Source organism: Bidens hawaiensis, unplaced genomic scaffold (assembly GCF_021521415.1).
Source record: "Bidens hawaiensis isolate Kalapana, Puna unplaced genomic scaffold, B.hawaiensis_p1.1 tig00008086_1, whole genome shotgun sequence".
In the NCBI taxonomy this organism is placed as follows: domain Eukaryota; kingdom Viridiplantae; phylum Streptophyta; class Magnoliopsida; order Asterales; family Asteraceae; genus Bidens; species Bidens hawaiensis.
In genome coordinates, this window is record NW_027491572.1 from 690,729 (window position 1) to 702,195 (window position 11,467).

General features: G+C 35.7%; 1 protein-coding gene across 1 annotated transcript; it reads right to left on the minus strand.

Annotated features, from left to right (window-relative positions):
* Window positions 1–8,150: 8,150 nt before the first annotated feature.
* On the minus strand, window positions 8,151–9,514 carry LOC143636941 (DNA N(6)-methyladenine demethylase ALKBH1C-like). Its single transcript, XM_077104418.1, has 3 exons — window positions 9,476–9,514; window positions 9,065–9,379; window positions 8,151–8,426 (listed from the first exon to the last, which is right to left on the minus strand). The coding sequence occupies exons 1-3, from the start codon at window positions 9,512–9,514 to the stop codon at window positions 8,151–8,153; spliced, it is 630 nt and encodes a 209-aa protein (XP_076960533.1).
* Window positions 9,515–11,467: the final 1,953 nt, after the last annotated feature.

Consider the following 11,467-nt stretch of genomic DNA (forward strand, 5'->3'; position numbering starts at 1 on the left):
AGATTAGATTAATATGAAAAGATCATTTATGAAACCAAGAAATATGAAGTCTTGGTGTAGAATAAGAAGGGTAATGGGTTCAGAAAGACAAACTGATATGGGACAGATCAATCATCAATGTTCATGTTGCACAAAGTTGATGATAATGCATGAAAAGTGAGTGCACCTTTTAATTTCAAAAACTATATATAAGCCTTTGATTCTCTCATTTAACCTATTAATTTATGATATTAGGTGATGGTTAAAGTTAAAACAGTTCCAAACATGTTTTATATGGAAGGAAGGAGAAGATAAGATGGTGATGGTTGACAAGAAAAAAGAGAATTTGGGGGTAGACCTACTTGTTCTTGATGGATTGGACCATTTAAAGTTGCATTTTTTAATTTATATTTAATTAAAAACCTTGGAGCATCTAAAGATGCATCACAAAATTTAGATTAGTAGGTTGGTTTACTTTTAGTATATGAAGTCAAAGATCCCTCATTTTAGTCAACTTGATTGGTATCAACCCACTTTCCCTTCATGAAAAATGAAACACTACTTCCCTAAGGGTGATGAACTTGAGGTGTTCTTATCCATTCCAATTCATAAAAGAAAGATAAAAGATCCATAAGCATGGAACACTTTCAAACGTGTAATTTGTTAATTAGAAAAAAAAAAGAAATTTGTTGCGTTGATTGATCAGTTGGGCGGGATCATCGTCCGAGTGGCTCACTCAATGAGCTTGATTTACCTCTCATATGATGAGTCCGGGTCTGTTTAACACGGGACATGCTCTTATTCAACCTTTTTAGACTTCATTCATTTATGATATGTATCATAAGGATTATTGCCTTATTGGGGTCTTATTATGCTTTAAGTTCATGAGTGTAAAGATAAATTCTATATTGATTTGGATTTGAGAGCTTCATATCTCAAAAATGTAAAAAATGTTTGATCTTGTTTTAAGGATTAAATCATGGGGATCGCTGACTTTGTCTTTACCACTGGGAAGATTAGTCAACTTAATGTTGTTTAAAGAACCTAAAACGCTAGACACGACAAATAGTCAGGTTGTTCGGGATTAGTCCCTAAACAAGCTTTATCCACTCTAATCCAAATCACTCTACCTAATCCTCACCTAATACTAATAAACTACAAACAACCACATGGGAGATTTAGACTCAATTGAAATGTCTCTTAATTCTCAACCACATGTGTTGTTTTCAATGTTAAAAATCATGCTAATTGAGTTGTACATTGAGAATTTAAAGTTGTACTCGCGCTATTTCTCGAGTATAATGAAGAAGGATTCCTTGGTGAGATTGGAACCAAACCAAGAAAGGACAAAGAGTTGGCTTGATATTCGGTACATTATATTGTTTTTCTTTCCCCTATTTTCAATTTGTGTGTGTGTAGTGGGTGACTAGACTAATAAACCTTTATGTCTTTCAGTATCATCTTTCCTTAGACTTGGTGTTTGTGTAATAAAAAAAGATACGACCACTTTGCACTTATGCCCCATGAACTTTTGTCCCATCAGATATCCCATTTATGGACACTAGATTGGCTTCCATGAGTGCTTTTGTACACATCTCTTCATAAATCTTGATTTACATGTTATTTTTAATCATTTCGCAACGAAAATAACCACAAGTTGTGTAGTTAGTCACCACATTTTGTTTTCTTGGTCCACTTGGCACGAGTAGTTACTCAACAAGATAGGGTTACGCGTGAAACTATAACAAAACCCTCACGTCACGTTCTTTTCATAAATATTACAACCAGAGAATTTTTCGTACCTAATCTTGAAGAAATTCTTTTCCCTAGAAGAATGACGTAAAAACAAAGAGAATGACACCAAAAGATGATACCTAATATGAAGATATGGAATGAAACTAGAGGATGGTTGGATTATAGTAATCATATCAAAACAATGAAAAAAGAGAAGACACGACATAAAATCCAAGGTAGAAGGTAGTACATTAATGGATGTTCAATAATTGTAATCATATAATAATTATTTAGAGGGGGAAAGGAAGTGATAAAAGGTCATTACTTTTGGTTCATTGTGTAATTCTTTTATGGGGAAAGTCAATGAGCAAAGGATATGAAACAAAATTTGGATGGTCCATTGCCTTGAAGATCAAGTACAGTCCAAGAGTAGTTATTGACTATGTAGTTTTAATTAATTGATAGCAATGACAACTATTATTGTGAGTCCAATATCTTATTATCCTTGTTTTTAGATAAATATATGTATGGGATAACAAGTGGCAACGGATTCATGAGAATAACATGAGTTATGTAACATATAACATATAAATATAGCATTTTTTTATCTTTTGGGTTTGAATCAAATACAAATGACTTTTATCGTGAGAAATGTACAAATAACTAGAGTAATTATGTTAACACCAGAGTAATTATTATTACACTGTATTTTGTATTTGTGGCTTTGTGGGCCCGGTTTGCGTCTTGCTATTCTAGTTTGATGATTAATGAAATTTTGTTTATCGTTCAAAAAATTTGCTGTTAATTTCTTAGAATAGGTAATTTGATTTTCACCAAAAAAACCCAACGATAAGACACAAGCTGTGTATGAACAATCAAGTGACAAACTTGTACTACAGTCATTCAAAACGCAAAATGCTTATGTCCAAAATCCAAATAGACAGACACCACCCCATGGTTTTTGTTCGTATAGGCATGTAGGAGTCGCATAGACCACAAATGACTGACAAGTGTACGAAGAGAACTAAGAGGCAGCTTTGTGCAGCCTATACGACTCGTATAGGCCTCTAAGAGTCGTATAGGTCTTGATGTCTCGTATTAGTTCTATATGAACCTCGTATAGCACTATACGCTTTGTATAGTTCTTCGTGGATGAATTAATGCCTCGTATAGGCCTATACGCCTGCGTAGAGGCCATAATATCTCATTCTTATTCAATTCTTTTCAAAAAAATTTCACTCTCACTCGTATGCACGCTATATGACTCGTGTAGGTTTTGGTGAACGTCATTTGACACCACATAAATCGACTTGTTTTTACTCATGCTCTCCATTATCAAACGACTTGTTTTTAGCCAACCTCTCTATCATCAAACGGCTATATTAGCTTACAACTTTTAATTAATTAAGCAAAATTTAACACGAAAACAAAAATTGTGTCTGTTTGTTTTTAACCATCAACTCCATCATCAAATGACTTGTTTTTAACCAACCTCTTTATCATCAAATGACTATAATTTTTTACAACTTTTAATTAATTAAACAACAATTAAAAAAAGTTCTGACTATATGAGGCGTCAGAAACAAAAATTGAGACATGCCGACACAAACATACACAATTCAGGGCCATAGGTCTATACTAGACCACTGGTGTCAGGATAACCAAGGTAGTGTCTGAAAAACCTAAGCCTTTGAAAGTCGGTTTTGCATTTTTAAAATTGAAACAAACAGTAATAACATAGTTGTTGTACCTACATAAGCTCAAATACAGAAACTCGAGAAGCAATTTTGCTGGATTAGCTTATCTTGCATTTTGAAACAAGGGTAGTGACAACTTTCCTGAAGTCTACAAAAGAGTTAAATATAACCTGATGGATGGACTTGTCTTAAACATTGATTATAATTGAGTATTATTAAATAATGGAAAATTGGATTTTTATTAAATCCGAACTATTAACTATTTGACCAATAATACTAACACTTTGGCGAGTGGCAATCCCAATTTTCATTTTTGTTGCCAAAACAAAACCAGTCTAAAAAATAGTTAATTCGCGTGACAAATGACATGACATGTGACTATTCAAACCGGGTTGAACCGGTGTGACATGGCATGCGACTGTTAAACCGGATTTAAAGTTTAAAATCCCTATCATTCCTATAATTTCGTTCATTTATTTTCCGGATTAAATTTGTATATTTCTATTCCTACAAAATTATTGAAATTGTTTCAAGCATAACATTAAGAGTAGGATATAGATATAGGTGGTGTTTGTTTTTTGTCAGGAGATCTTCCTGGCCTCTTATGTCTGCGCCGCACAGACCTTTAGACTTGCAGACTGTTTGTTTTTTTGATTTCATTAAAAAACGTCTTTGCGGCCTCTTATTCTAGAAGACATGGACCTTCCTCTTCTCACATATTCTAACCTCTTCCATCTTTTTCATTTATCAGCTCTCTCAAACACAACCCCTTCTTCAACCCTCAACTCCCGTCACCCCCCCCCCTCCACCTCCGATTATTCCGCCGCCACAAAGCTTCACGCGGCCGCCGCTCTGCCTCCTCCACCTCCGGCCAGCCACCGCTGCTCGTCCACCTCCCACGCTCATAGTCACATAATTCGCTGGTATAGCCACGAATTTCGATCTGGATCGTTCGTACCAATTTGCGGTACGATTGCGTTCCTGGATCGCGTTTCCAAGCATAAAACTGGCTGAAGAGGTAGGTCCCAGCAGAGCCCAGTTGGTCCCGCAAGACTCACCTTGAACAGGGACGTCTGCGCAAAGGCCATCTGCTCCCGCAGGACCCACCATGCTCAGAGAACCTTACGCGCAGTACGCAAGCTGTACATGCAGGGAAAGCCTCCCAATGGTGAAGTACCCCGCATGTTCCCGCAGTTGCGGATACAAGCCATCAGGGAAGGCTACCCGCAGACAGCAGGGCTACACGCACAAGACAATAGCTACTTCAGTAGTCACATGAAGGAATGAGCAAGGCGGGAACAATCCCGCCAAAATGAGCCAGTCCGTATGATTCTGAAAGATCTTTTGTACTTTACCTACCAAGGTATGGATAGGACAGACAATCTGACCAGAACAGCCCATGAGCCAATCACAGGGTGACAGCTCACCGACAACAGTACGAGGAGGAGCACCCTCTAGTACTGTTTGTCACTATTAGCCGCTGCCTACTCACCAACTCTTACTGAGGGGCGTGCGCAGCCTACAGTTGGTAGAATAGTGTTACTGTTGGCCGTAACCTATTCACCAACCAGCATGGCCTGCGTATAATCCACAGTAGGTGGGACGTGCATAATCTACAGTTGGTGGAATAGTGCAGCCGACTTTGTTACTGTTGGCCGTAACCTATCCACCAACCAGTATGGCCTGTGCATAATCCACTGTTGGTAGAACAGGAATACTATTCAGCCGGCTGTACCTTCTAGGAAACCTACCTTCGGCTATAAATACTCCAACATCTTGGAATGGTAAGATCATCTGCTATCCTGTTATCTAGCAATCTCTTAATATACACTTATATTCAGAGCAATCTAGTCTGATTCTCACGCCGGAGGGTGGTCACAAGGAGGAACCCCCCCCTTCTCAGTGACGAGCTTACGGTGTTTGTTTTGCAGGTCCCCTGAAGAACAACCGTCTCTGTTGGACCTCATTCTCGTGGGAAACATTACTTAACCCCCAGATTATCTATAATCTGCACCGGGTCACTTAGTGTTTCTTCACTGGCGTTCCAGTTTATTGTCATTTTAAAAGAAGAGTAGATACGATTAGAAGAGGGAGCCGACGTGCCAGAAAATTTGTTGAAGGCGGCTTTGCAGAGAAGTTGGATAAGGAAGAAGAAGGGAATAAATAACCTATGTGGTGAAGTGGGTAATTTTAAAAATTAATGGTGGATTGGTGGGCCTTTTTATATTTACTTGAGCCCAATAATTCATTATTTCTCTTATATTTAAAAGAAAATTTAAAAGGGAGGACCGTATTAATAGAGGCATGTGACTAATATAGAAAAAAATCAGTGTTTTGACATTTAAAATATATATTATGGGATTTTCTTACATGTGCCCTAGGGGCACATGTAAAAAACATTAATTAAGTGAATATTCTTGTTGAAATAATATTTCATATTAATTACATTTATGTCTTTATAACTACCATATTTAACTTTCTATTTTTCCTTCCTAAGTCTTTCCTCCATTGATGTCTAATAAATAAAATTTTCTAATTCACTCTAAAATTACTATTTCATCTCTTCTAATTTTCCACCATTTTTTATAATTATTCGCTATTAAACAACACCTTTTATTACATTTCTATATATTTTTTTAAGATCAAATAATATAAAGCATTACTATTATTCTGCAAATGATGGACGTGTTTTTCTGGATTTGAATGAGCTTTCTGTTGAAGAAAAAAGTGAAAACAAGAAAAAAAATTTTGAGGAACTATTCGTTGGCCAATGTTTGTTTTTTTTTTATCAAAATTATGCAAGAATGAATGGATTTTCCTTCATGATGACAAAAAAAATCAAGTCTTTTCCTATCTCATTTCTTGTTCACAATACCTCCCTTTTCGAACGGAAAACCCATTCATTCTTGCATAATTTTGATTAAAAAAAAAACAAGAGCTTTTTCTTCACTTAGAAAACATTGACCAACGAATGGTTCCTTACAAATTTTTTTAATGCTTTCACTTTGTTCTTCAATAACATCTTCTTCAACATGAAGCTCCTTCAAATCCAAAAAAACACGTCCATCATTTGCAGAATAATAGTAATGCTTTATATTATTTGATCTTAAAAAAATATATAGAAATGTAATAAAAGGTGTTGTTTAATAGCGAATAATTATAAAAAATGGTGGGAAATTAGAAGAAATGAAATAGTAATTTTAGAGTGAATTAGAAAATTTTATTTATTAGTCATCAATGGAGGAAAGATTTAAGAAGGAAAAATAGAAAGTTAAATATGGTAGTTATTAAGACATAAATGCAATTAATATGAAATATAGTTTCAAAAAGAACATACACTTAATTAATGTTTTCTAAGGGCACATGTTAGAAAATCCCATATATTATTTCTTTTTATTTAGCTTATTGTTCATTAATTTATTTTATAGCACCAACATCAATACACATCTAAAGTTTAATTGTTTATTTTTGATAAATTTTTTTAATAACAAGTTCTAAGTGCGTGTTGTCTTTAATTAGAAGACAATATGTAAAAGTTAAACGTTGAATAGAATTTAGTTTTATGTTATTGGAAAGTAAAAAAAATTTTGGGAACGGATTTTCCGCACCGAATAAATAATAAAAATGGTTATTAAATTTGGGATGTTTCAATTTCCATTAAAAAATTCTGTTTTATGTTATCAGTCTGCAGACGTTAAAAAACAAACGGTCTTCTTCTTGCAGACTGCAGAGGTTTGGTCCACCTCTTCTGCTACAGATGCCTGCAGATGTGCTCCGCAGACTGCAGACATTTTACCTCTTAAAAAACAAACAGCACCTAAATTGTCCTTTTATCAATTTATTAATTATGAGGCGGATCTTAACGCAAGTACGCAACTGATAAAGTTGCTACTTTGTGACCTAGAAGTTATGGATTCAAGCCGTGAAAAGTGGAAACAGCCTCATGCATAGAAAAGTGTAGGGTAAGGCCAGTGACAGATCTTTAACATCTAGTATGGATGGGCCGAAAGTCACGAGACCCAATTTTTTTCTACTTCTAAGGTTCGGGTCGGCAATTCGCTTCGGGTCGGCAATCCGGTTCGGGTCAAGTCAAACAATACCAAATAAATAAATAAAACGTTGAACATGTAGCTCGTCTAATGTCTAAATCGTGATTCGTGAGCACTCGTGATTCGACCCTGTTAAACTGATCAGAGTGTTCTTCGAGTGGCCTTCTTTTTCTTCTGTTTGATTTCAATTTTCATACCTTTGCAATCAAACAAAAACTATTCTGCTTCGGTTGTTCGATCAAGGACGGGAGTGTGGACTTACTTTTGTTTTTTTATTTTTTTTGGTTTAAAAGTCATTTAGACTTGAGTTTTTTTGTATTAAAAAAATTGTGCTTATGAAGCTTTTCTTTACGCTTATCAGCTAAACCTTTTCCTGTTCTTCGGCTTTAAGGACTTTATTTAAAAACAAATTTCAAGTGTAGGCCGGACACAAATAATATGGATGGGCCGAACTGAATACATATATATATATATTTTTTTTTTTCGAAAAAATTTTACACTACTTAGCGAAAAAACTGGACGGGCCAAGGCCCTTTAAAAGATCCGTCCCTGGGTAAGGCTGTGTATATCAGATCGCCGACCCCTCCCTGGACCTTTCACAAACATAATTAATTGATAACATTTCAATTAACTACCGTAGATTTTTTCATAAAGTAAGCAGTTTTGCATGTTTAAAACTTCATAAGCAACGTCAAAATTGCCTTAAAGTAAGATTTAGACGACCCGGTCTAAGCGCAGTTTCTTGTAATAGTTCCAGAGGAGCTGTGTTTGGTAAAACTTGCTTCACCCCATGGAAAACAAGTCTAGATTTGCCACCAAATATCAATACGTCACCCGACTTCAACAAAACACTCTCCGCCTTGTATTTATCTCTCGTACGCCCATACAAGAATTCTGCAGTGTCACCAATAGAGATTGAAACCACCGGCAAACCTCTTCTCAGACTATCATTGCTCTCATCACAATCCTACAAAAACACACAAAAGTTAACTCTATGTTTTATATAGGTGTATTGGTTTTTATTAATCCCAACTATCATCTTTAGGTTGTTGCCGGTCCCAACTAACGAATTGGCTGATAACGATACCACCTTTTATCATATTTGTACCCAACAGTCTGCGACTAACAAAATGCTAATGTCGTTAGTTGCAGGTCGCCGGAAAAACGCTTTTGGCCGGAAAGTCATATTTTTTGCCTGGAAACTCAACTTGAACACCACCACGAACAACAACTAACTCACCACCAACCGATTCCGACGATGGTTCTAGGGTTCCGCGACCTCAATAATTGGAGCTTTGACTAGAAAAAAGTTCCTAAAGGTCCGATCTAAGGTTACAAAGATGTTTGGCACGAAAATGTTGACTTTTCCCCCAAAAAAATGTGAGTTTTATGCCAAAAATGTTTTTTTCTAGCGACCTGCAACTAACGGCGTTAGCATTCTGTTAGTCACGGACCATTGGGAACAAATATGATAAAAGGTGGGATCGTTATCAGCCAATTCGATAGTTGGGACCAGCGGCAACCAAAAGATAATAGTTGGGATTAATAAAAACCAATACACATTTTATATATTATTTGTCAAATAGCAAGTAAAATTAAATTTACCTGATGAAGGCCAAGTCGACCATAGACGGGTGGATAGAAATTGACTATACAAATATCCGGGCACATTGAAGGAAGTTTTTGCAAATGGGCTCGAGCATCTTGAAGTGTGGTTTCAGTCAATGAAATAAGTTCATGTGGAAGCGGCAGTGCTTCAGAACCGTCACTTCTGCAACGTTTCTTATATTTTGTGACGGGATCCCAGTTTCGACCAAAACACATCATTTGCAGTCGAAGTTTAGCTCCATTTTCGTGACTGGGCTGGTAAAACCCCCCAGGGCCCACACCCCACTTTTCGCATATATTCACTATATCAACCTAAAATATTATATCCAAATTCAACTATAAGTCTATAGCAATTTACAAACCAACATGTAAATCAATTTCTATAAAAAAATGTGATTTTGCAAAAACCTGGTCCTTGATGCTGATGTAGTTCTTCATAAGAATCATTCCGTGCCCAAGTATTTCATAACTTGTAGAAAGACTGCTCGCTTCAGGCACGGGTATTTTAGTGAAGCAGGGACAGCAGAGTAAATTAAATGGTTTTGATTCATCAGAACCTTTAGCTAATGGAGTGTTGTGATACTGCTTCGATATTCTAATCAAAGGATGATGAAACGCATTCTGTACGAACATAAAACAATGCTATCATACTTATTCATGCATTTAACACTAACTAATAATTCTTTGCATATTAAAACAAAATCAACTAAATATAGACGGTGCGTAAAAACTGATATGTCATGTTAAAAACATAAGTTGCATAGATCAGCGCTTTAGCGACTCAGACAACATGAACAAAGACCAGAGGTTCAAAATTTACCTTCCGCAAAGTCGGCCTTAGAATACTACCAGTTCTGTTGAAGAGCACCATGGTTGTATCTTGCAGCCTTGCTGCAACAAACCAAGGGATTACTTCCATCATAGAACCTAATTTTTTAAAAAACATTAACAGTGGTATGCGATAAGTTCGAAATTTACACTTAACTTCGCCCTAAAATCACATCTACCATTGATTGAACCGAATAGACTAAACATATGATGTTCGTTTATGTTCATCCGTTTAATAAATGAATGAAGATGAACAAATACTTTTGTTCGGCAAGCTTAACGAACGAACAGCCTAACACGAACAGAGGCCACGTTCGTTCAATTGTGTTCATGAGCGTTCAGTAATGTGTTCGTTTAGATTTGTTTGTCAAACGTTCGTTGATGTTCGTTCGTATACGTCTGTCTGGTTACGTTCGTTTACATACATGGCCGTTAATTAGAATTTTACTATTACAATTTTTATCTATTTATTTAATTTAAAAATTATCGATTACTATGTTAAGCTTATTTTGGATACTATGTGGTGTACTTCCGGATTTTTGAGTGATTTTGTGTTGATTTAGCGATTATTATTCTCAAATAAATATATGTTCATTTGTGTCTGTTTACAAAAAAATTAATGAACGGACACGGGCAAGCACGAAAAAGCTCAATTCCTTAACAAGCAAACACGGACGCGAAGTTTCGTACACTAAAGTGTTCATGAACCGTCCATCTCGTCAGGTTCAATTCATTTACAGCCCTAATCGTATACATGTATAAATCACACTAATATATAATAATCTATTAAATTGAATCGCACAAAGTCACAAAGTGTGTTACCTCTTGTGTGCTGATCTTTTGAGTGTCGTTCGATAAAACCCTTTTATCCCAAACCAGGGTTTATGAGGAGATTTTTAAAGAAATTGTTTGTGACTTTAAAGAAAATGTTAATTTACTCTTTTTAGTTTTAAGGGCAATTTGGTCATTTCACATTTTTATATTATAAAATTAGTAAAAAGGTTTTGGTTTTTGCCTATGAAATTTACTTGTTTTAACTTGTTGAGTACCAAGGTTGTGATTAGAGGTGCACAAATCGGTTTTTTTTGAAAAAACCGGTTCGGTTATTAACCGGACCGGTTTTTTTTATCCAGAAAAAAACCGGTTCGGTTAATAACCGGACCGGTTATTAACCGGTTTTTGTCAATGAAAACTCAAACCGGCCAAACCGGTTTGGACCGGTTTAGAAACCGGTTAGAACCGGTTATTAAACCGGTTTTTTTACAACCGGTTTTTAATAACCGGTCTAACCGGTTAACCGGTTTTTTTTTTTTTTTTTTTTTTTTTTTTTTGCTTTAGGGTTTAGGGTTTAGGGTTTCGTTGTTAGCATTCTTTGCTTTGAAGATTAAAAACACATAACTTTCATTTATAGCTTTTACATTAAAAATACAAACATTAAATCGTTATCGCATATTCGTAACTCAAAAATACAAACATTAAAGAATGCTTAGACACGATTACATTAACAAGTTGATGTTTGTTACTCATTTTCTTCGCTACCCGATCCCGAGCTATTCCTTAGGTAATCGTCGT